This window comes from Agelaius tricolor, unplaced genomic scaffold (assembly GCF_023055355.1).
Source record: "Agelaius tricolor isolate 1412-34295 unplaced genomic scaffold, bAgeTri1.0.p SCAF_2, whole genome shotgun sequence".
Taxonomy (NCBI): domain Eukaryota; kingdom Metazoa; phylum Chordata; class Aves; order Passeriformes; family Icteridae; genus Agelaius; species Agelaius tricolor.
This window is the reverse complement of record NW_027269262.1, coordinates 95,448,075-95,473,122: the sequence shown is the minus strand read 5'-3', so window position 1 is coordinate 95,473,122 and position 25,048 is coordinate 95,448,075. Positions and strand designations below refer to the sequence as shown.

At 41.7% G+C, this 25,048-nt stretch overlaps 1 protein-coding gene and 1 long non-coding RNA gene across 3 annotated transcripts in view; one reads left to right on the top strand and one right to left on the bottom strand.

Moving 5' to 3' along the window:
• Positions 1-1,517: 1,517 nt before the first annotated feature.
• RECQL4 (RecQ like helicase 4) overlaps positions 1,518-25,048 on the bottom strand; it is a 44,508-nt gene continuing 20,977 nt past the window's right edge. Inside the window, exons 4-15 of the mRNA XM_071421965.1 lie at positions 24,594-24,734; positions 21,652-23,312; positions 19,412-19,502; positions 19,234-19,327; positions 16,703-16,810; positions 16,470-16,601; positions 16,287-16,379; positions 11,915-12,051; positions 11,749-11,832; positions 9,544-9,720; positions 9,286-9,465; positions 1,518-1,849 (exon numbers count right to left, since the gene is read on the bottom strand). Of these exons, the coding sequence (XP_071278066.1) occupies positions 1,637-1,849; positions 9,286-9,465; positions 9,544-9,720; positions 11,749-11,832; positions 11,915-12,051; positions 16,287-16,379; positions 16,470-16,601; positions 16,703-16,810; positions 19,234-19,327; positions 19,412-19,502; positions 21,652-23,312; positions 24,594-24,734 (3,111 nt within the window). The 3' untranslated portion in view covers positions 1,518-1,636. The remainder of the gene's footprint in view (positions 1,850-9,285; positions 9,466-9,543; positions 9,721-11,748; positions 11,833-11,914; positions 12,052-16,286; positions 16,380-16,469; positions 16,602-16,702; positions 16,811-19,233; positions 19,328-19,411; positions 19,503-21,651; positions 23,313-24,593; positions 24,735-25,048) is intronic.
• LOC139587532 (uncharacterized) lies at positions 9,863-11,080 on the top strand. Of its 2 annotated transcripts, XR_011678440.1 has the most exons (3): positions 9,863-9,924; positions 10,003-10,154; positions 10,465-11,080. It is a non-coding gene; the product is annotated as an uncharacterized lncRNA (long non-coding RNA). The 2 variants fall into 2 exon arrangements; XR_011678439.1 differs by having other exon boundaries at positions 10,003-11,080.

Genomic DNA, 25,048 nt, shown 5'->3' with positions numbered 1-25,048 from the left:
TTTTTTTCCTCACATTTCCCCCCAAATTCCCCAATTTTTTTCTCAATTTCCCCCATTTTTTCCCCATTTTCCCCCAAATTTTTCCTCAATTTTCCCCCAAATTCCCCAATTTTTTTCTCAATTTCCCCAAATTTTCCCCCTAAATTTCCCCAAATTCCCCAATTTTTTCCTCAATTATTCCCCCCCAAAATAACCCAATTTTTTCCTCAAATTTCCCCCAATTTTTCCCCTTTCCCCCAAAATTCCCCAATTTTTTCCTCAATTTTCCCCCCAAATTCCCCAATTTTTTCCTCAATTTTCCCCCAAATTTTCCCCCTAAATATCCCCAAATTTCTCCAAAAATTCCCCAATTTTTCCTCAAATTTCCCCCAAATTTTCCCCCAAATTCCCCAATTTTTTCCCCCAAATTCCCCAATTTTTCCTCAATTTTCCCCCAAATTTTCCCCCTAAATTTCCCCAAATTTCTCCAAAAATTCCCCCATTTTTTCCTCAATTTTCCCCCAAAATTCCCCAGTTTTTTCCCCAAATTCCCCAATTTTTTCCTCAATTTCCCCCAAATTCCTGTTTTTTCCTGACTTTTTCCTCAAATTTCCTCCAAGTTTTTCCTGATTTCCCCCCAATTTTTTCCTCAATTTCCCCCCCAAATTCCCCAATTTTTTCCTCAATTTTCCCCCCAAAATTCCCCAATTTTTTCCCCCAAATTCCCCAATTTTCCCCCCCAAATTCCCCAATTTTCTCCTCATTTTTCCCCCCAAAATTCCCCATTTTTTCCCCATTTTTCCCCCAAATTCCCCATTTTTTTCCTCCATTTCCCCCCAAATTCCCCAATTTTTTTCTCAATTTCCCCATTTTTTCCCCATTTCCCCCAAATTTCCCCGTTTTTTTCCTCCATTTTCCCCCATTTTTTTCCTCCATTTCCCCCCAAAATTCCCCAGTTTTTTTCTCAATTTGCCCCCAAATTCCCCAATTTTTTTCTCAATTTCCCCCATTTTTTCCCCATTTCCCCCAAATTTCCCCAGTTTTTTCCCCAAGTTCTCCAATTTTTCATCACATTTTCCCCCAAATTCCCCAATTTTTTCCTCAATTTTCCCCCAATATTTCCCCATTTTTTTCCTCACATTTCTCCCCAAATTCCCCAATTTTTTTCTCAATTTCCCCCAAAATTCCCCATTTTTCCTCCATATTTTTCCTGATTTTCCCCCCAAATTCCCCATTTTTTCCTCCATTTCCCCCAATATTCCCCAGTTTTTCCTCAAATTCCCCAATTTTCCCCTCCATTTTCCCCCAAAATTCCCATTTTCCCTCCATATTTTTCCTGATTTTCCCCCCAAAATTCCCCAATTTTTTTCTCAATTTTCCCCCAAAATTCCCCAATTTTTTCCCCCAAAATTCCCCAATTTTCTCCTCAATTTTCCCCTCATTTTTTCCCAATTTTCCCCCCAAATTCCCCAATTGTTTCCTCAATTTTCCCCAGAAAATTCCCCATTTTTTCCCCCAAATTCCCCAATTTTTCCTCCATTTCCCCCAAAATTCCCCATTTTTTTTCTCAATTTCCCCCATTTTTTCCCCTTTTTTTTCCCCAAATTCCCCAATTTTTTCCTCAATTTTCCCCCCAAAATTCCCCAATTTTTTCCCCTCAAATTCCCCATTTTTTCCCCCAAAATTCCCCATTTTCCCCCCATTTCCCCCCATTTTCCCCACCTTGCCAGTCTCCCGTGGGCGGCCCCTCAGGGAAGTCGTTGCGGATCCGCTCCGCCAGGCGCTCGCTGTCCTCCCTGCGCGCGCAGTAAACGAGCACAGAGCCCCTCAGCCCCTCCCGGCTCCACTCGCGCAGCACCCGCACCACGGCCTGCAGGGAAAAAGGCAAAAGTAGGAATTTTTTCCTAAAATTTGGGGTTTTTTCATCTATAAAAATTGGATTTTAAGGGAAAAAATGGGGATTTTCCCTCAGAAAAGGTGGGATTGATCCCAAAAATGCATTTAGAGGCCCTAAAAATGAACTTTTTCCCTCAGAAAATGTGGGTTTGATCCCAAAACATGAAATTTTAGGCCCTAAAAATGAGAATTTTTATCAAAAAATTGACAGTTTAGACCCTAAAAATGGAATTTTCCCTCAGAAAATGTGGGATTAATCCTAAACAAATGAAATTTTAAGGCCTAAAATTGGGGATTTTCCCTCAGAAAATGTAGAATTTAGGCCCAAAAATGCATTTTTAGACCCTAAAAATGAACTTTTTTCCCTCAGAAAATGTGGGATTAATCCCAAAAAATGAAATTTTAAGATGTAAAATTGGGGGATTTTCCCTCAGGGAATGTGGAATTGATCCCAAAAAATGAAATTTTAGGCCCTAAAACTGAACTTTTTCCCTCAGAAAATGTGGGATTAAGCCCAAAAAATGAAATTCTGAGCCCAAAAAAAGGACTTTTTCCCTCAAAAAATGTGGAATTTGTCTGAAAAAATGAAATTTTTTCCCTGAAAATCTGGAGTTTTCCCTCAGAAAATGTGGGGTTGATCCCAAAAAATGAAATTCTAAGCCCAAAAACTGAGAAAGTTTTTTCAAAAAATTGACAGTTTAGACCCTAAAAATGGACTTTTTCCCTCAGAAAATGTGGAATTTGTTTGAAAAATAGGAATTTTTCCCTGAAAATCTGGACTTTTCTCTCAGAAAATGTGGGGTTGATCCCAAAAAATGCATTTTTAGGCCCTAAAATTGGACTTTTTCCCTCAGAAAATGTGGGATTATTCCCAAAACATGAAATTTTAGGCCCTAAAATGAGAATTTTTATGAAAAAAAATTGACAGTTTAGACCCTAAAAATGGGGATTTTCCCTCAGAAAATGTGGAATTTAGGCCCAAAAATGCATTTTTAGGCCCTAAAAATGAACTTTTTCCCTCAGAAAATGTGGGATTAATACCAAAAAATGCATTTTTAGGCCCTAAAAATGAACTTTTTCCCTCACAAAATGTGGGCTTAATCCCAAAAAATGAAATTCTAAGCCCAAAAACTGAGAAAGTTTTTTCAAAAAATTGACAGTTCAGACCCTAAAAATGGAGTTTTTCCCTCAGAAAATGTGGAATTTGCCTGAAAAAAAGAAATTTTTTCCCTGACAATCTGGATTTTTCCCTCAGATAATGTGGGATTAAGCCCAAAGAGTTCCATTTTAGGACCAAAAAATAGAATTTTTCCCTCAGGAAATATGGGATTTTTCCCAAAAAATCAAATTTTAGGCCCTAAAAATGTGGACTTTTCCCTCAGAAAATGTCAAATTTATGACCAAAAAATGCAATTTTAGGCCCTAAAAATGAATTTTTTTCCCTCAGAAAATGTGGAATTTATGCCCAAAAATGCATTTTTAGGCCCTAAAAATGAACTTTTTTCCCTCAGAAAATGTGGGATTAATTCCAAAAAATGAAATTCTGAGCCCAAAAAATGGACTTTTTCCCTCAGAAAATGTGGAATTTGTCTGAAAAAATGAAATTTTTTCCCTGAAAATCTGGATTTTTCTCTCAGAAAAAGTGGGTTTGATCCCAAAAAATGCATTTTTAGGACCCAAAAATGAACTTTTTCCCTCAGAAAATGTGGGATTGATCCCAAAACATGAAATTTTAGGCCCTAAAAATGAGAATTTTTATCAAAAAAATTGACAGTTTAGACCCTAAAAATGGAATTTTCCCTCAGAAAATGTGGGATTAATCCTAAACAAATGAAATTTTAAGGCCTAAAATTGGGGATTTTCCCTCAGAAAATGTAGAATTTAGGCCCAAAAATGCATTTTTAGACCCTAAAAATGAACTTTTTTCCCTCAGAAAATGTGGGATTTTTCCAAAAAAATGAAATTCTAGGCCCTAAAAATGAGAACTTTTCCCAAAAAATTTGACACTTTAGACCCTAAAAATGGACATTTTCCCTCAGAAAATGTAGAATTTATGCCCAAAAAATGCATTTTGAGGCCCTAAAAAAGAAGTTTTCCCTCAGAAAAAGTGGAATTGATCCCAAAAAAAGAAATTTTAGGCCCTAAAAATGAGAATTTTTATCAAAAAAATTGACAGTTTAGACCCTAAAAATGGAATTTTCCCTCAGAAAATGTAGAATTTAGGCCCAAAAAATGCATTTTGAGGCCCTAAAAAATAAGTTTTCCCTCAGAAAAAGTGGAACTGATCCCAAAAATGAAATTTGAGGCCCTAAAAATGAGAAATTTTTTCCAAAAGATTAACAAATTGCGACTCTAAAAATGGACTTTTTCCCTCAGAAAATGTGGAATTTGTCTGAAGAAATGAAATTTTTTTCCCTGAAAATCTGGACTTTTCCCTCAGAAAATGTGGGATTTATGCCCAAAAATGCATTTTTAGGCCGTAAAAATGAACTTTTTCCCTCAGAAAATGTGGGATTATTCCCAAAACATGAAATTTTAGGCTATAAAAATGAGGATTTTTATCAAAAAATTGACAGTTTAGACCCTAAAAATGGAATTTTCCCTCAGAAAATGTGGAATTTATGCCCAAAAATGCATTTTTAGGCCCTAAAAATGAACTTTTTCCCTCAGAAAATGTGGGATTAATACCAAAAAATGCATTTTTAGGCCCTAAAAATGAACTTTTTCCCTCACAAAATGTGGGCTTAATCCCAAAAAAATGAAATTCTAAGCCCAAAAACTGAGAAAGTTTTTTCAAAAAATTGACAGTTCAGACCCTAAAAATGGAGTTTTTCCCTCAGAAAATGTGGAATTTGCCTGAAAAAAAGAAATTTTTTCCCTGACAATCTGGATTTTTCCCTCAGATAATGTGGGATTAAGCCCAAAGAGTTCCATTTTAGGACCAAAAAATAGAATTTTTCCCTCAGGAAATATGGGATTTTTCCCAAAAAATCAAATTTTAGGCCCTAAAAATGTGGACTTTTCCCTCAGAAAATGTCAAATTTATGACCAAAAAATGCAATTTTAGGCCCTAAAAATGGAATTTTCCCTCAGAAAATGTGGAATTTATGCCCAAAAATGCATTTTTAGGCCCAAAAAATGAACTTTTTCCCTCAGAAAATGTGGGATTAATCCCAAAAAATTAAATTGTAAGGCCTAAAATTGGGGATTTTCCCTCAGAAAAGGTGGGACTGATCCCAAAAAATGCATTTTTAGGCCCTAAAAATGAACTTTTTCCCTCAGAAAATGTGGGAATAATCCCAAACAAATGAATTTTTAAGGCCTAAAATTGGGGATTTTCCCTCAGAAAATGTGGGATTTATGCCCAAAAAAATGCATTTTTAGGCCCTAAAAATGAACTTTTTCCCTCAGAAAATGTGGGATTAATCCCAAAAAACTGAAATTTTAGGACCTGAAAATGAGAATTTTTCTCAAAAAAATTGACAGTTTAGACCCTAAAAATGGACTTTTTCCCTCAGAAAATGTGGAATTTATGCCCAAAAATGCATTTTTAGGCCCCAAAAATGAACTTTTTCCCTCAGAAAATGTGGGATTAATCCCAAAAAATTAAATTGTAAGGCCTAAAATTGGGGATTTTCCCTCAGAAAAGGTGGGATTGATCCCAAAAAATGCATTTTTAGGCCCAAAAAATGAACTTTTTCCCTCACAAAATGTGGGATTTATCCCAAAAAATGAAATTCTAAGCCCAAAAAAAGGACTTTTTCCCTCAAAAAATGTGGAATTAATCCCAAGAAATGCATTTTTAGACCCTAAAAATGAACTTTTTTCCTCAGAAAATGTGGGATTAATCCCAAACAAATGAAATTTTAAGGCCTAAAATCTGGACTTTTGCCTCAGAAAATGTGGAATTTATGCCCAAAAATGCATTTTTAGGCCCTAAAAATGAACTTTTTCCTCAGAAAATGTGGGATTAATCCCAAACAAATGAAATTTTAAGGCCTAAAATTGGGGATTTTCCCTCAGAAAATGTAGAATTTAGGCCCACAAATGCATTTTCAGGCCCTAAAAAATGAACTTTTTCCCTAAGAAAAATGTGGGATTATTCCCAAAAAATGAAAATTTTATGCCCTAAAAATGAGAATTTTAATCAAAAAAATTGACAGCTTAGACCCTAAAAATGGACTTTTTCCCTCAAGAAATGTGGAATTTGTCTGAAAAAAAAGAAATTTTTTTTCCCTGAAAATCTGGACTTTTCCCTCAGGAAAGGTGGGATTGATCCCAAAAAATGCATTTTTAGGCCCTAAAAATAAGGATTTTTCCCTCACAAAATGTGAGATTGAGGCCTAAAAATGCAATTTTAGGCACTAAAAATGGGGATTTTCCCTCAGAAAATGCGAGACTGAGGCCTAAAAATGGGGAATTTCCCTCAGAAAATGCGAGATTGAGGCCTAAAAATGCAATTTTAGGCCCTAAAAATGGGGATTTTCCCTCACAAAATGTGGGATTGATGCAAAAAAATGCAATTTGAGGCCCTAAAAATAAGGATTTTCCCTCACAAAATGTGGGATTCAGGCCAAAAATTGCAATGTGAGGCCCTAAAAATCAACTTTTTCCCTCACAAAAGGCGGGATTGATGCCAAAAAATGCAATGTGAGGCCCTAAAAGTGGGGATTTTCCCTCACAAAATGTGGGATTGATGCAAAAAATGCTATTTTAGGCACTAAAAATGGGGATTTTCCCTCAGAAAATGCGGGATTGAGGCCTAAAAATGGGGAATTTCCCTCAGAAAATGCGAGATTGAGGCCTAAAAATGCAATTTTAGGCCCTAAAAATGGGGATTTTCCCTCAGAAAATGTGGGATTGAGGCCAACAATTGCAATGTGAGGCCCTAAAAATCAACTTTTTCCCTCACAAAAGGCGGGATTGAGGCCAAAAAATACAATTTTAGGCACTAAAAATGGGGATTTTCCCTCAACAAAATGTAGGATTGAGGCCAAACAGATGCTATTTTAGGCAGTAAAAATGGGGATTTTCCCTGACAAAATGTGGGATTGATGCAAAAAAAGCAATTTTAGGCCCTAAAAATGGGGATTTTCCCTCACAAAATGTGGGATTGAGGCCAAAAAATGCAATTTTAGGCCCTAAAAATGGGGATTTTCCCTCAGAAAATGTGGGATTGAGGCCAAAAAATTCAATATTAGGCACTAAAAATGGGGATTTTCCCTCACAAAATGTGGGATTGATGCAAAAAAATGCAATTTGAGGCCCTAAAAATAAGGATTTTCCCTCACAAAATGTGGGATTCAGGCCAACAATTGCAATGTGAGGCCCTAAAAATCAACTTTTTCCCTCACAAAAGGCGGGATTGAGGCCAAAAAATACAATTTTAGGCACTAAAAATGGGGATTTTCCCTCAACAAAATGTAGGATTGAGGCCAAACAGATGCTATTTTAGGCAGTAAAAATGGGGATTTTCCCTGACAAAATGTGGGATTGATGCAAAAAAAGCAATTTTAGGCCCAAAAAATGGGGATTTTCCCTCACAAAATGTGGGATTGAGGCCAAAAAAATGCTATTTTAGGCACTAAAAATGGAGACTTTCCCTCACAAAATGTAGGATTGAGGCCAAAAAATGCAATTTTAGGCACTAAAAATGGGGATTTTCCCTCACAAAATGTAGGATTGAGGCCAAAAAATGCAATGTGAGGCCCTAAAAATGGGGTTTTCCCTCAGAAAATGCGAGATTGAGGCCTAAAAATGCAATGTGAGGCCCTAAAAATGGGGATTTTCCCTCACAAAATGCGGGATTGAGGCCAAAAAAATGCTATTTTAGGCAGTAAAAATGGAGATTTTCCCTCACAAAATGTGGGATTGAGGCCTAAAAATGCAATTTGAGGCACTAAAAATGGGGTTTTTCCCTCACAAAAGGCGGGATTGAGGGCAAAAAAAGCAATTTTAGGCACTAAAAATGGGGATTTTCCCTCACAAAATGTGGGATTGAGGCCAAAAAATGCAATTTTAGGCCCTGAAAATGGGGATTTTCCCTTACAAAATGTGGGATTGACGCCAAAAAATGCAATGTGAGGCCCTATAAATGGGGATTTTCCCTCACAAAATGTGGGAGTGAGGCCAAAAAAATGCAATGTGAGGCCCTAAAAGTGGGGATTTTCCCTCACAAAATGTGGGATTGATGCAAAAAATGCTATTTTAGGCACTAAAAATGGGGATTTTCCCTCACAAAATGTGGGATTGAGGCCTAAAAATGCAATTTTAGGCCCTAAAAATGGGGATTTTCCCTCAGAAAATGCAAGATTGAGGCCTAAAAATGCAATGTGAGGCCCTAAAAATGGGGATTTTTCCCTCACAAAATGTGGGATTGATGCAAAAAATGCAATTTTAGGCCCTGAAAATGGGGATTTTCCCTTACAAAATGTGGGATTGACGCCAAAAAATGCAATGTGAGGCCCTAAAAATGGGGATTTTTCCCTCACAAAATGTGGGATTGATGCAAAAAATGCAATTTTAGGCACTAAAAATGGGGATCCTCACAAAATGCGGGATTGAGGCCAAAAAATGCAATTTTAGGCCCTAAAAATGAACTTTTTCCTTCAGAAAATGTGGAATTGATCCCAAAAATGCAATTTTAAGCTCTAAAACTGAACTTTTTCTTCAGAAAATGTGGGAATAATCCCAAAAAATGAAAACTTATACCCTCAAAATGGGATTTTTTCCTCAGAGAATATTGGAATGATCCAAAAAATTACGATTTGAGGCGCTAAAAATGTGGACTTTTCCCCCAGAAAATGTGGGATTGAGGCCGAAAAATGCAATTTTAGGCACTAAAAATGAACTTTTTCCTTCAGAAAATGTGGAATTGATCCCAAAAATGCAATTTTAAGCTCTAAAAATGAACTTTTTCCTTAGAAAATGTGCGATTGATCCCAAAAAATGAAATTTTATACCCTAAAAATGGGATTTTTTTCCTCAGAGAATATTGGATTGATCCTGAAAATTACGATTTGAGGCCCTAAAAATGTGGACTTTTCCCCCAGAATATGTGGGATTGAGGCCAAAAAATGCAATTTTTGCCCTAAAAATGGGGATTTTCCCTCACAAAATGTAGGATTGAGGCCAAAAAAATGCTATTTTAGGCACTAAAAATGGGGATTTTCCCTCACAAAAGGCGGGATTGAGGCCTAAAAATGCAATGTGAGGCCCTAAAAATGGGGATTTTCCCTCAGAAAATGAGAGGTTGAGGCCTAAAAATGGGGATTTTCCCTCACAAAATGCGAGATTGAGGCCTAAAAATGGGGATTTTCCCTCAGAAAATGCGAGATTGAGGCCTAAAAATGCAATTTTAGGCCCTAAAAATAAGGATTTTTCCCTAAATCTCCCCAAATCCGCACCCACCTGATCCAGGTCGTCCTCCAGAGACACCGAGAGCCGCAGATTTTCGGGAATTCCGAAGGCTCCGATGGTGGAATTTCCCTCAGGAATCCCCAAATGTTTGGCCACGTCCCGAGCCGTGGCCACCGTGGCCGTGGCCGTGAGGCCCAGGAAGCACCGAACTCCCAAACGGTCCCGAAGAACCTGGAATTTTGGGAATCAATTCCAGATTTTTGGGGATTTTAGGGAGGGGATTTTCTGAGGTTTTGGGGGTTTTCCCACCTTGCAGACCCTGAGGTAAGCGGGTCGGAAATTATGGGACCATTGGGAGATGCAATGAGCTTCATCCAGGCAGGCGAAAGCCACCGGAGGGAAATGGCAAAAAAGGCGGGAAAAAAATCCCGATCCCGTCACGGATTCCGGGGAAAGCAGCAGGATTTGGGCTCGGCCGCTCCTGACCTGGTGGGAAACGGGGATAATTCCGGGTTTTTTAAGGGAAAAGTGGAAGGAAGAGCAGGGAAAAGTGAGGGGAAAAGGGCTGGAGAAACTGAGGGGAACTGAGGGGAAAAGGGCGGGAAAAACTGAGGGGAAAAGGGCTGGAGAAACTGAGGGGAACTGAGGGGAAAAGGGTGGGAAAAACTGAGGGGAAAACTGAGGGAAAATGTGGGAAAAAAGGCAGGAAAAACTGAGGGAAAATGTGGGAAAAAAGGCAGGAAAAACTGAGGGGAAACAGGGGAAAAGGGCAGGAGAAACTGAGGGGAAAAGGGCAGGGAAAAGAGCAGGAGAAACAAGGAAAATGTGGGGTAAAAGGGCAGGAAAAACTGAGGGGAAAAGGGTGGGAAAAACTGAGGGAAAATGTGGGAAAAAAGGCAGGAAAAACTGAGGGGAAAAGGGTGGGAAAAACTGAGGGAAAATGTGGGGAAAGAAGGCAGGAAAAACTGAGGGAAAATGTGGGGAAAATGGTGTGAAAAACAGGGAAAACTGAGGGAAAAAGGGCAGGAGAAACTGAGGGGAAAAGGGCAGGGAAAAGAGGAGGAGAAACAAGAAAAATGTGGGGGAAAGGGCAGGAAAAACTGAGGGGGAAAGAGTGGGAAAAACTGAGGGAAAATGTGGGAAAAAGGGCAGGAAAAACTGAGGGGAAAAGAGCAGGAAAAACTGAGGGAAAATGTGGGGAAAGAAGGCAGGAAAAACTGAGGGGAAAAGGGAAGGAAAAGAGCAGGAGAAACAAGGAGAATGTGGGGGAAAGGGTGGGAAAAACTGAGGGGAAAAGAGTGGGGAAAAGGACAGGAAAAACTGAGGGGAAAAGTGGAAAAATGGGCAGGAAAAAGTGAAGGGAAATGTGGGGGAAACAGGGAAAAACTGAGGGGAAAAGAGTGGGAAAAACTGAGGGGAAAAGGGCAGGGAAAAGAGAAGGAGAAACAAGGAAAATGTGGGGGAAAGGGTGGGAAAAACTGAGGGGGAAAGAGTGGGAAAAACTGAGGGCAAAAGAGTGGGGAAAAGGACAGGAAAAACTGAGGGGAAAAGTGGAAAAATGGGTGGGAAAAAGTGAAGGGAAATGTGGGGAAAACAGGGAAAAACGGAGGGAAAATGTGGGGAAAAAGGCAGGAAAAACTGAGTGGAAAATGGGCAGGGAAAAGAGCAGGAGAAACAAGGAAAATGTGGGGAAAAGGGTGGGAAAACTGAGGGGGAAAAGGGTGGGAAAAACTGAGGGGAAATGTGGGAAAAAAAGGCTGGAAAAACTGAGGGGAAAAGAGTGGGAAAAACTGAGGGGAAAGGGTGGAGAAAAGGACAGGAAAAACTGAGGGGAAAAGTGGAAAAATGGGCAGGAAAAAGTGAAGGGAAATGTGGGGAAAACAGGCAAAAACTGAGGGGAAAAGGGTGGGAAAAACTGAGGGGAAAAGGGTGGGAAAAACTGAGGGAAAATTGGGAAAAAAGGCAGGAAAAACTATGGGGAAAAGGCAGGAAAAACTATGGGAAAAAAGGCAGGAAAAACTATGGGGGAAAACTATGGGGAAAACAAGGAAAAACTGAGGGGAAAAGAGTGGGAAAAACTGAGGGGAAAAGGGTGGAGAAAAGGACAGGAAAAAATGAGGGGAAAAGTGGAAAAATGGGCGGGGAAAAAGTGAAGGGAAATGTGGGGAAAACAGGGAAAAACTGAGGGGAAAAGAACGGGAAAAACTGAGGGAAAATGTGGGAAAAAAGGCGGGAAAAACTGAGGGGAAAAGGGCAGGGAAAAGAGCAGGAGAAACAAGGAGAATGTGGGGGAAAGGGCAGGAAAAACTGAGGGGAAAAGGGTGTGAAAAACAGGGAAAACCGAGGGGAAAAGGGGGGAGAAACTGAGGGGAAAACGGTGGAAAAAACTGAGGGGAAAAGAGTGGAGAAAAGGACAGGAAAAACTGAGGGGAAAAGTGGAAAAAAGAACGGAAAAAACTGAGGGAAAATGTGGGAAAAACAGGGAAAAACTGAGGGAAAAAGGATTTTACTCACTTTTTGAATGGCTGCTTCACGCTGGGACGGGGTGAGGTTGGAGTGGATGCAGACGGCTTTGAGGGCTGAGGGGAGGCCTGAAACCTGGGAGTGGGAATATTGTGGGGTTTTTTTGGGATTTTGTGAGGGGAAATTTCCCAAAAAAAAGCAGGAAGGGTGGGAATACCTGGTCTTCCATGAGGGAGATGAGGGGGGAGATGACGATGCAGATGCAGCGGGAACGGCGGTGGTAGAGGAAGGCGGGGAGTTGGTAACACAGGGATTTGCCTGAGCCCGTGGGTAACAGCAGCAGGGTGGAGATTCCTGGGAAAAATGGGAATTTTGGGGGGTGGGGAGAGGGGAAAAGGGTGGGAAAAACCGAGGGGAAAAGTGGGGAAAATGGCAGGAAAAAACAGCGGGAAAAACTGAGGGGAAAAGGGGAAAGGGAAGGAAAAAACTGAGGGGAAAAGGGCGGGAAAAAATGAGGGGAAAAGGGCAGGAAAAACTGAGGGGAAAAGTGGGGAAAAGGGAAGGAAAAACTGAGGGCAAAAGGGTGGGAAAAACTGAGGGGAAAAGGGGAAAGGGCAGGGAAAACTGAGGGGAAAATAGTGGGAAAAAGGTAGGAAAAAGGGTGGAGAAGACAGGGGAAAAGGGGAAAGGGCAGGAAAAACTGAAGGGGAAAGAGTGGGAAAAACTGAGGGGAAAAGGGGAAAGGGCAGGAAAAACTGAGGGGAAAAGGGTGGGAAAAACTGAGGGGAAAAGGGCGGGAAAAACTGAAGGGAAAAGAGTAGGAAAAACTGAGGGGAAAAGGGGAAAGGGCAGGGAAAACTGAGGGGAAAATTGTGGGAAAAAGGTAGGAAAAAGGGTGGAGAAAACTGAGGGGAAAAGTGTGGGGAAAAGGGTGGGAAAAGGGTGGAGAAAACTGAGGGGAAAAGCGGAAAGGGCAGGAAAAACTGAGGGGAAATGCAGGGAAAAGGGCGGGAAAAACTGAAGGGAAAAGAGTGGGAAAAACTGAGGGGAAAAGGGGGGGAAAAACTGAGGGGAAAAGGGGAAAGGGCAGGGAAACCTGAGGGGAAAAGTGTGGGGAAAAAGGTGGGAAAAAGGGTGGAGAAAACTGAGGGGAAAAGGGGAAAGGGCAGGAAAAACTGAGGGGAAAAGTGTGGGGAAAAGGGCAGGAAAAACTGAGGGGAAAAGGGTGGGAAAAACTGAGGGGAAAAGTGCAGGAAAAACTGAGGGGAAAAGTGTGGGGAAAAGGGTGGGAAAAAGGGTGGAGAAAACTGAGGGGAAAGTGGGAAAAGGGCAGGGAAACCTGAGGGGAAATGTGGGGAAAAGGGTGGGAAAAACTGAAGGGAAAAGAGTGGGAAAAACTGAGGGGAAATGTAGGGAAAAACTGAGGGGAAAAGGGCAGGAGAAACAGGGAAAATGTGGGGAAAAGAGTGGGAAAAACTGAGGGGAAAAGGGCAGGAAGAACAGAGGGAAAATGTGGGGAAAAGTGTGGGAAAAACTGAGGGGAAAAGGGTGGGGAAAGAGAGAAAATGTAGGGGGAAAGGGTAGGAAGAACTGAGGGGGAAAGAGTGGGGAAAAGAGCAGGGGAAAAACTGAGGAGAAAGGGGGAAAGGGCAGGAAAAACTGAGGGCAAATGTGTGGGAAAAAGGGTGGAAAAAAATGAGGGGAAAAGTGGGAAAAGGGCAGGGAAACCTGAGGGGAAATGTGGGGAAAAGGGCGGGAAAAACTGAAGGGGAAAGAGTGGGAAAAACTGAGGGGAAAAGGGCAGGAGAAACAGGGAAAATGTGGGGGAAAAGGGCAGGAAGAACTGAGGGAAAATGTGGGAAAAACTGAGGGGAAAAGGGTGGGGAAAGAGGGAAAATGTAGGGGGAAAGGGCAGGAAAGCCTGAGGGGGAAAGAGTGGGGAAAAGAGCAGGGGAAAAACTGAGGGGAAATGGGGAAAGGGCAGGAAAAAACTGAGGGGAAAAGGGCGGGAAAAACTGAGGGGAAAAGGGAAAAGGGCAGGAAAAGCTGAGAGGAAAAGTGTGGGGAAAAGGGTGGAGAAAACTGAGGGGAAAAGGGGAAAGAGCAGGAAAAACTGAGGGGAAAAGCGTGGGGAAATGGGTGGAGAAAACTGAGGGGAAAAGTGGGAAAAGGGCAGGGAAACCTGAGGGGAAATGTGGGGAAAAGGGTGGGAAAAACTGAGGGGAAAAGTTTGGAGAAAAGGGTGGGGAAAAAGGGTGGAGAAAACTGAGGGAAAAAGGGGAAAGGGCAGGAAAAACTGAGGGGAAAAGTGTGGGAAAAAGGGTGGAGAAAACTGAGGGGAAAAGTGTGGGGAAAAAGGGTGGAGAAAACTGAGGGGAAAAGGGGAAAGGGCAGGAAAAACTGAGGGGAAAAGTGTGGGGAAAAAGGGTGGAGAAAACTGAAATGGAAAGAGTGGGAAAAACTGAGGGGAAATGTAGGGAAAAACTGAGGGGAAAAGGGCAGGAGAAACAGGGAAAATGTGGGGGAAAAGGGCAGGAAGAACTGAGGGGGAAAGTGGAAAAAAGGGCAGTAAAAACTGAAGGGAAATGTGGGAAAAACTGAGGGGAAAAGGGTGGGGAAAGAGGGAAAATGTAGGGGGAAAGGGAAGGAAAAACTGAGGGGGAAAGAGTGGGGAAAAGAGCAGGGAAAAAACTGAGGGGAACAGGGGAAAGGGCAGGAAAAACTGAGGGGAAAAGGGCGGGAAAAACTGAGGGGAAAAGGGAAAAGGGCAGGAAAAACAGAAGGCAAAAGTGTGGGGAAAAGGGCGGGAAAAACTGAAGGGGAAAGAGTGGGAAAAACTGAGGGGAAAAGTGGGGAAAAGGGTGGGAAAAACCGAGGGGAAAAGTGGGGAAAAGGGCAGGAAAAAAATGAGGCCAAAAGGGAAAAGAGCAGGAAAAATTGAGGGCAAAATGGTGGGAAAAATGGTGGGAAAAAGGGTGGAGAAAACTGAGGGGAAAAGTGGAAAGGGCAGGAAAAACTGAGGGGAAAAGTGTGGGGAAAAGGGCGGGAAAAACTGAAATGGAAAGAGTGGGAAAAACTGAGGGGAAATGTAGGGAAAAACTGAGGGGAAAAGGGCAGGAGAAACAGGGAAAATGTGGGGGAAAAGGGCAGGAAGAACTGAGGGAAAATGTGGGAAAAAGAGTGGGAAAAACTGAGGGGAAAAGTAGAAAAAAGGGCGGGAAAAACTGAAGGGAAATGTGGGAAAAACTGAGGGGAAAAGGGTGGGGAAAGAGAGAAAATGTAGGGGGAAAGGGCAGGAAAAATTGAGGGGGAAAGAGTGGGGAAAAGAGCAGGGGAAAAAAGCAGGCAAAAAAGGGGGGGGGAGAGAGTGGGAAAAATGGAAAATTTAGTAAAAAGTGTGGGAAAAACTGATGGAAAAACAGGCAGGAAAAAATAGCAGGAGATAAAGAGAGAGGAAAAAGGGGTAGGAAAAAAGGAGGGGGAAAAGGGTTGGAAAAAAGGGGCAAGGAAAAAGAGTGGGAAAATGGAAAGAAAAAAGGGAAGGGAAAATGGAGGGGGGGAAGAAGGGCAGGGAAAAAAAAGAGGGGGAAAAAGGGCAGGAAAAAACTGAAAAAAACAGGGAAAAAGAGTGGGAAAAAGGTGAGAAAATTGTAGGGGAAAAGAGCAGGGAAAAAAGAGTGGAGAGAAAAAAGGGTGGGGAAAAAGTGGGGGAGAAAAAAGAGCAGGAAAAAATGGAAGGAAAAAGACAGGGAAAGAAAAAGGTGGGGAAAATAGAGGGAAAAAGAGCAAGAAAAAGAGCAGGAAAAAGGAAAAAAAAGGGAAAAGAAGAGGGGAAAAAAAGTGGGGAAAATAATGGGGAAAGGGTGGAAAAAAGGTCTGGAAAAATAGCAGGGAAAAAAAGGAGAGGGGGAAAAAGTTGGGAAAAAGGAGAGGAAAAAATGTGAGGAAAAGGGTGTGAAAAAAATGGGAAAAACAGAGAGAAAGGGTGGGAAAAAGGGCAAGAAAAAGAGCAGGGAAAAAAGTGGGAAAAATGGTGGGGAAAGAATGGGAAAAAGAGGAGGAAAAAGGGTGGGGAATGAAAAAAGGGCAGGAAAAATGGCAGAAAAAACGGAGGGAAAAAAGGGTGGGAAAAAAAGGGACAAGAAAAAAGAGGGGGAAAATGGAAAGAGAAAAGGGCAGGAAAAATGGAGGGGGAAAAAGAGGGGGAAAGGATGGGAAAAAGTGTGGAAAATGAAGGGGAAAAAAAGGCTGGGGAATAAAAAAGAGTGGGAAAAATAATGGGCAAAAAGGGCAGGAAAAATGGCAGGAAAAAATGAGGGAAAAAAGGGCAGGGAAAAAAGGGTGGAAAAAAAAAGGGACAAGAAAAAAGAGGGGGAAAATGGAAAGAGAAAAGGGCAGGAAAAATGGAGGGGGAAAAAAGGGGGAAATGATGGAAAAAAGTGGGGAAAATGAAGGGGAAAAAAAGGCTGGGGAATAAAAAAGGGTGTGAAAAATAATGGGCAAAAAGGGCAGGAAAAATGGCAGAAAAAAATTAAGAAAAATGGTGGAAAAAAGGGCAGGAATGGGGAAAAAACCCCAGAAAATCCAACCAGAAAGGACCCTCATGATGGCCTCAGCCTGGCCAGGCCGGAATGAATCAAATCCCAAAGTTCTCAGAGCTTCCAGCACTTCCTCAGGAGGATCTGTGAGGGTTCAGGAGCAAAAATGGGAATTTTCAAAATTTTTTTCTGTTTTTTTGCAAGGTTTTTTGGTGGATTTGCTCTGGGATTTACCTGGGACGGTCCCATCGGGGTTTGGGGGGTAAAGGGGATCCATGGGGGGTGGGGGAGAAAATTCTGGAAAATTTTCTGGAGGGAAATCCAGGGAATCCAAGGGGAGCTGGGAATTTTCTGTGTTGGATCCATCTGGAGAGAAAAAATCAGAATTTTAGCCAAAAAAAATCCAGGTTTTTAGGAAAAAAAATCCAAATTTTTTAAGGCAGGAATTCCATAATTTAGTTTCTCACCAGGAATTTCTGGGATAAAATCTCCATTGCTCCTTTGGGCAGCTTCTTCCAGAGTGAGAAGCGGCTTCTCCTGGGGAACTTCCTCTGGGAATGATCCCAAATCCTTCCCTGTGAGCAGAATTCCCTCAAAAATCCATGGAAAAGAACCTCCCTCACCCTTTTCCCGCTGTTTTATCCCAAAAATCTCCTCAGAAATCGCAAAATTCCTCTCAGAAATTCCAAAATCCCTTCAGAAATACCAAAAATCCCCTCAGAAATCCCAAAAATCCCCGGCCTGACCTCGCAATTTCCTCCAGAATTTTTCTGGCAATGACCCCAAATCTCCTCAGAAATCCCAAATATTCTCAACCTGAAATCAGAATTTTCTCAGGGAATGATCCCAAAACTCCCATCCAAAAATCCCCAAAAATTCCCCTCAGAAATCCCAAAAATCCCCAGCCTGAAATCACAATTGCCTCAGGAATTTTTCCAGGGACGATCCCAAATCCTTCCCTGTGCACAAAATTCCCTCAAAAATTCATGGAAAAGAAACCCCTTCATCCTCTTCCTGTTGTTTTAGCCCAAAATCCCCTCAGAAATCCCAAAAATCCCCTCAGAAATCCCCAAATCCCCTCAGAAATCCCAAAAAATCCCCTCAGAAATCCCTAAAATCCCCGGCCTGACCTCTCAGTTTCCTCAGGAATTTCTCCTGGAATGATCCCAAATCCCATCCCAAATCCCTCTGTGTGTGCACAAAATGGGCAATTCCCTAAAAAATCCCTGGACAAGAACCTCCCTCACCCTTTTCCTGCCATTTTATTCCAAAAATCCCCTCAGAAATCCCAAAAAATCCCCTCAGAAATCCCAAAAATCCCCGGCCTGACCTCGCAATTTCCTCAGAAATTCACCAGGAAGGCTCCCAAATCCTCTTTGCAGGCACAACTCCCACAAAACTCCAGAGCAAAGAAAACCTCTCACCCTTTTCCCGCTGTTTGATCCCAACATCCCCTCAAAAATCCCAACAGAAACCCCAAAATTCCCAGTCTGACCTCGCAATTTCCTCAGGAATTCCTCCCAGGAAAGATCCCAAATCCTCTTTGCACGCACAACTCCCACAAAACTCCATGGCAAAGAAAACCTCTCGCCCTTTTCCCGCTGTTTGATCCCAAAATCCCCTCAAAAATCCCAAAAATCCCCTCAGAAACCTCAAAAAATCCCCTCAGAAATCCCCAAAATCCCCTCAGAAACCCCAAAATTCCCAGTCTGACCTCGCAATTCCCTCAGGAATTCCTCCAGGAATGATCCCAAATCCTCTTTGCACGCACAACTCCCACAAAACTCCATAGAAAAGAAAACCTCTCGCCCTTTTCCCGCTGTTTTATCCCAAAATCCCCTCAAAAATCCCAAAAATCCCCTCAAAAATCCCGTCAGAAACCCCAAAATTCCCAGTCTGACCTCGCAATTTCCTCACAGGAATTCCCCCAGGAAGGCTCCCAAATCCTCTTTGCACGCACAACTCCCACAAAACTCCATAGCAAAGAAAACCTCTCGCCCTTTTCCCGCTGTTTTATCCCAAAATCCCCTCAAAAATCCCAAAAATCCCCTCAGAAACCCCAAAATTCCCAGTCTGACCTCGCCATTCCCTCAAGAATTCCTGCAGGAAGGCTCCCAAATCCTCTTTGCACGCACAACTCCCACAAACTCCAGAGCAAAGAAAACCTCTCGCCCTTTTCCCGTTGTTTTCTCCCAAAATCCCCTCAGAAATCCCTAAATCCCAAAAATCCCCTCAGAAATCCCCAAAATCCCCTCAGAAATCCCCAAATACCCTCAAAAATCCCGTCAGAAATCCCCAAAATCCCCTCAAAAATCCCCTCAGAAACCCCAAAATTCTCAGTCTGACCTCGCCATTCCCTCAAGAATTCCTGCAGGAAGGCTCCCAAATCCTCTTTGCGCTCCCAAATCCTCGTTGCACGCACAACTCCCACAAAACTCCATAGAAAAGAAAACCTCTCGCCCTTTTCCCGCTGTATTATCCCAAAATCCCCTCAGAAATCCCAAAAATCCCCTCAGAAATCCACAAAATCCCCTCAGAAATCCCCAAATACCCTCAAAAATCCCGTCAGAAACCCCAAAATTCCCAGTCTGACCTCGCAATTTCCTCAGGAATTCCCCCAGGAAAGATCCCAAATCCTCTTTGCACGCACAACTCCCACAAAACTCCATAGAAAAGAAAACCTCTCGCCCTTTTCTCGCTGTTTGATCCCAAAATTTCCCTCGGAAATCCCAAAAATCCCCTCAGAAACCTCAAAAAATCCCCTCAGAAATCCCAAAATTTCCCAGCCCCATCTCGCAATTTTCCCCTGGAACAAACCCAAATCCTTCCCTGTGCACAAAATTCCCTCAAAAATTCAAGGAAAACAAACCCCTTCATCCTCTTCCTGTTGTTTTAGCCCAAAATCCCCTCAGAAATCCCAAAATTCCCTCAAAAAATCCCAAAAATCCCCTCAGAAATCCCAAAAATCCCCTCAGAAACCCCAAAGCCCCGGGCCTACCTCGGCACTCCGAAGCCCAGTGCCCTTTCCCGCCACACCGGAAGCAAACATCGGCTCCGCCCCCGAACTTTTTTCTCCATTTTTGCTTCCAAACCTGGAACAAAAAAATCCCAAATCCTAAAATTCCAGCGGGGGAGAGGTCGGGAATTGGCAAAATAAAAAATTTGGGAATTTTTACCTGTTTGCGGAGGAATTTTCCCCTCATGGATGCACGGGAATAGGATTTTCTCTTCAGGTTGAGGCGGACGAAATTGCCCCGGGCTGGGGCTCTGAGGGGAAATAGGGATTAAAAACGGCGGAAAAATGGGAAAAATTGGGAAAAAAAGGGAATTTTGGGATGAGGATTTTTGGGATTTTGGGGTCTTTAATTTTGGGGGGTTGGAGTTCTCAGATTTTGGGGATTTTTTTTTGTATTTTGGGGGTCTTGAAGTTTGGGGTGTCCGATTTTGTGGTTCTTGGGTTTTCGGGATTTTTTGGATTTTGGGTTTAGAGATTTTTGGGATTTTTTTTTTAATTTTGGGGTCTTTAATTGGAAAAAAGCTGGGAAAAATAGGAAAAGGGAGGGAAAACTGGGGAAAAGCAAGAAAAACGGGAAAATGGAAAATAGGCAGGAAAAAGGTGGGAAAAGCTGGAAAAGGTAGGAAAAAGTGGTGGGGAAAAAAGTGGGAAAAATGGTGGGAAAAGCTGGAAAAATGCAGGAAAAGTAAGAAAAAAGGTGAGAAAATGGGAAAAGGGCAGGAAAGCTGGGAAAAGATGGGAAAAAGTTGGGAAAAAAGTGGGAAAAGGCAAAGAAATTGTAAAAAAGGTGGTGAAAAAGGCAGGAAAAAAACTGGGAAAAGGTGGGAAAAAAGGGGAAAAAAAGGAGGAAAGGTTGGAAAAATTGGGGAAAAATGTGGGAAAAATGTTGGGAAAAAGGCAGGAAAATTGGGGGAAAGTGGAGAAAAATGGGAAAAAAGTGGGAAAAACTTGGGAAAGGGCAGAAAAATTGGAAAAACGTGGGAAAATGGCAGGAAAATTGGGGGAGAGGTGGGAAAAAATTGGGAAAAATTGGGAAAAAGGTGGGAAAAAATTGGGAAAATGTGGAAAAAAATTGGGAAAAAGTGGGAAAAATTGGGAAAAAGTGGGAAAACCAGGAAAAAAGGCAGGGAAAAGATGGGAAATGCTGGAAAAAGGTGGGAAACAAGCTGGAAAAATTGGGAAAAAGTGGGAAAAATTTGGGAATAAATGTGGGAAAAAGGCAGGAAAATTGCGGGAAAAGTGGAGAAAAATGGGAAAAAAAGTGGGAAAAACTTGGGAAAGGGCAGAAAAATTGGGAAAAAGTGGGAAAAAATTGGGAAAAAGTGGGAAAAAATTAGGAAAAAGTGGGAAAAAATTGGGAAAAAGTGGGAAAAGCAGGAAAAAAGGCAGGGAAAAGATGGGAAATGCTGGAAAAAGGTGGGAAAAGCTGGAGAAAAATGGGAAAAAAAGTGGGAAAAAAGCTGGAAAAGGGCAGAAAAATTGGGAAAAAAGTGGAAAATGCTGGAAAAAGTTGAAAAGAAGGTGGGAAAAATGGGGAAAAAAAGAAGGAAAAGCTGAGGAAAGGTGGGAAAAATGTGGGAAAAAATGGTGGGAAAAAGGCAGGAAAATTGGGAAAAAATGTGGGAAAAGTGGAGAAAAAAATGGGAAAAATGTAGGAAAATCTGGGAAAAAGCTGGAAAAGGGCAGAAAAAATTGGGAAAATTGGGAAAACGTGGGAAAAAAGGGGGAAAAAAAGAAGGAAAAGCTGAGGAAAGGTGGGAAAAATTGGGAAAAAATTGGGAAAAATTGGGAAAATGTGGGAAAAATTGGGAAAAATGTGGGAAAATGTGGGGAAAAAAAGCTGGAAAAAGGCAGAAAAAATGGGAAAAATGTGGGAAAAAAATTGGGAAAAAGTGGGAAAAATGTGGGAAAAAGTGAGAAAAAATTGGGAAAAAAGTGGGAAAAAATTGGGAAAGGGCAGAAAAATTGGAAAAAAGGTGGGAAAAGGTGGGAAAAAATTGGGAAAAATTGGAAAAAATGTGGGAAAAAATTGGGAAAAATTGGGAAAAAGGTGGGAAAATTGGGGGAAAGTTGGGAAAAGTGGAGAAAAATGGAAAAAAAAGAGGGAAAAACTTGGGAAAAATGTGGGAAAAATTGGGAAAAATGTGGGAAAAAATTGGGAAAAAGTGGGAAAAACCAGGAAAAAAAGGCGGGAAAAAGATGGGAAATGCTGGAAAAAATGTGGGAAAAAAGCTGGAAAAGGGCAGAAAAATTGGAAAAAAGGTGGGAAAATGTGGGAAAAATTGGGAAAAAATTGGGAAAAATGTGGGAAAAAATTGGGAAAAAATGCAGGAAAAATTGGAAAAAAGGTGGGAAAAATTGGGAAAAATTGGGAAAAAAAGGTGGGAAATGCGGAATTACCGAGGCCTGGGTTTGGGTTTCTCCTCCTCCTCCTGGTCCTGCAGGAATTCCCTGGATCCATCCTGGGATTTTTCCTCTTCCCGGATTTTCCCCATCCCAGCCATTCCAGCCTTGGATTCTCTGCTCCCATCCCCATCCCGGGCTCGTTTCCTCCCCAAATTCCCCCAAAATTCCCAAGGTTTTTGGGATAATTCCCAAGGTTTTTGGGATAATTCCCAAGGTTTTTGGGATAATTCCCAAGGGTTTTGGGATAATTCCCAAGGTTTTTGGGATTCCTCCACCCTCTGGATCCAGGCGGGGTCCAGGGATCCCAAAGTTTGGGCCACGTTCCGCCGGAGCCGCCGGAATTTTTCGGGAATGGGGAAAAATCCGGGAATTTGGGAGGGGAATTTGGGGGGATTTTGGTCCAGGGAGGTCGGAAGGGAAAAATCTGGGAAAAATTGGGAATTTTGGGGATTTTTTGATGGAATTGCAGCTCCAAAATCTGGGAAAAATTGGGAATTTTGGGGATTTTCTGATGGAATTTCAGCTCCAAAATCTGAGAAAAATTGGGAATTTTTTGATGGAATTTCAGCTCCAAACTCTGGGAATTTTTGGGAATTTTTTGATGGAATTTCAGCTCCAAACTCTGGGAATTTTTGGGAATTTTCTTTTGGAATTTCCGCTCCCAGCTCTGGAAATTCTTGGGAATTTTTTGATGGAATTTCAGCTCCAAACTCTGGGAATTCTTTGAATTTTTTGGGATTTTTTGGGAATCCTTGGGAATTTTGGGGATTTTCTGATGGAATTTCAGCTCCCAGCTCTGGGAATTTTTGGGATTTTTTTGGATTTTTTAATGGAATTTCCGCTCCAAACTCTGGGAATTTTGGGGAATTTTCTGATGGAATTTCAGCTCCAAACTCTGGGAATTTTTGGGTTTTTTTTGGAATTTTTAATGGAATTTCCGCTCCAAACTCTGGGAATTTCTGGGAATTTTTGGATGGAATTTCAGCTCCAAACTCTGGGAATTTTTGGGGTTTTTTTGGATTTTTTAATGGAATTTCCGCTCCAAACTCTGGGAATTTTGGGGAATTTTCTGATGGAATTGCAGCTCCAAAATCTGGGAAAAATTGGGAATTTTGGGGATTTTCTGAGGGAATTTCAGCTCCAAACTCTGGGATTTCTTGGGAATTTTCTGATGGAATTTCAGCTCCCAGCTCTGGGAATTTTTGGGATTTTTTGGGATTTTTTGATGGAATTTCAGTTCCCAACTCTGCGAATTTTTGGGATTTTTTTGGAATTTTTAATGGAATTTCAGTTCCCAACTCTGGGAATTCTTGGGAATTTTGGGGATTTTTTTCCAGTGAGGTTCGAAGGAAAAAATGTGGGAAAAATTGGGAATTTTGGGGATTTTCTGATGGAATTTCAGCTCCAAACTCTGGGAATTTTTGGGAATTTTTGGGATTTTCTTTTGGAATTTCAGCTCCCAGCTCTGGGAATTTTTGGGAATTTTCTGTTGGAATTTCAGCTCCCAGGTCTGGAAATTTTTGGGGATTTTTTGGGAATCCTTGGGAATTTTGGGAATTTTTGGGATTTTCTTTTGGAATTTCCTCTCCCATCTCTGGGGTTTTTTTATGGGGAATTTTTGGGATTTTCCGCAGGTTTGGGTTCAGAGGAGGCTCCTGGAGAAAAGAAAGAGACAAAAAATTCCCAAATTTTGGTTCAAACTCTGGAATTTCAAACCCAAAATTTAACTGGGATTTGGGGAATCCGAATTTTGGGATTCTCCAATTTTTGGGGTCCCGAATTTTGGGGTCTCCAATTTTTGGGGTCCCAAATTTTGGGATTTTTCATCTTTTGGGGTCTCAGATTTTTGGGGTTTCCAATTTTTTTGGGCTCCCAGTTTTTGGGAATCTCTCAATTTTGGGGTCCCTGATTTTGGGATTCTCCAATTTTGGGATTTTTCATCTTTTGGAGTCTTTGAATTTTGGGATTCTTCAATTTTTGGTGTCCCAAATTTTGGGATTCTCCAATTTTTGGGGTCCCAAATTTTGGGATCCTCCAACTTTTGGGATTCTCCAATTTTGGGATTCTCTAATTTTGGGTTTCTCCAATTTTTGGGGTCTCTGAATTTGGGGGTCCCAAATTTTGGGATTCTCCAACTTTTGAGATCTCAGATTTTTGGGTTCTCCAATTTTTGGGGTTTTTTCCATTTTTTGGGATCCCAAATCTTGGGATCTCTGATTTTGGGATCTCAGTTTTTCAGGGGTCCCAAATTTTGGGATTCTCCAACTTTTGGGGTCTCTGGTTTTGGGTTCTCCAATTTTAGGGGATTCTGAATTTTGGGATTCTCTGAATTTTGGGGTCTCTGATTTTGGGATTCTCCAACTTTTGGGATTCTGCAATTTTGGGATTCTCCAATTTTTGGGGTCTCTGAATTTTTGGATTCTCCAATTTTGGATTCTCAAATTTTTGGATTCTCCAAATTTTGGGGTCTCTGATTTTTGGGTTTTTTTTCCATTTTTTGGGATCCCAAATTTTGGGATTCTCTGAATTTTGGGCTCTCAAATTTCCAGGGCTCCCAAATTTTGGGATTCTCCAATTTTGGGATTCTCAAATTTTGGGATTCTCCAATTTTGGCTTTCTCCAATTTTTGGGATTCTCCAATTTTGGGATTCTCAAATTTTGGGATCCCAATTTTTGGGATTCTCCATTTTTTGGAATTCTCCATTTTTTGGGTTTCTCCAATTTTTGGGATCTCTGATTTTTGTCTTCTCCAACTTTTGGGGCTCCCAAATTTTGGGATTCCCCAACTTTTGCTGCCTCAGCTTTTTGGGATCTCCCCTTATTTTGGGCTCTCTCATTTTGGGGCCGTTTCCCAAATTTTGGGATCCCAAATTCTGGGCCAAGCCCCGCCCCCAAGGCCCCCCCTGGCCAATCCCATTTCCCCATTTCCTCCTGACCTTCCCAGTTGCTCCCAGGTTGGTTTTGAGTTTTTTGCCATAAATTTGGGAAATTCCCGCCCGGGGCTGCCGGGCCCGGCCCCGCCCGGGGCCTTTGGGGGCTCGGTTCAGGTGGGAGCCCCAAAACCCCAAATCTTCCTCCTGGAAAGGGAGAAAATCACAACATTCCAACAGAAAATACTCAAAAAATTCAAAAATCCCAGCCCAGAATCCCCAAAAATCCCCAAATCTGTTCAATTCCAGGCCAGAAACCAAAAAAACCCCAAAAATCCCAACCCAAAATCCCCAAAAAAATCCAAAATCCAAGCCCAGAATCCCAAAAAATCTCACAAAAAATCCCCAAAAAATCCCAAAACCCAAAATCCCAAATCCCAAAAATCCCAGCCAAGAATCCCCAAAAATCCAAAAATCCCAGCCCAGAATCTCCAAATCCCAAAAATACCCCAAATTCCAAA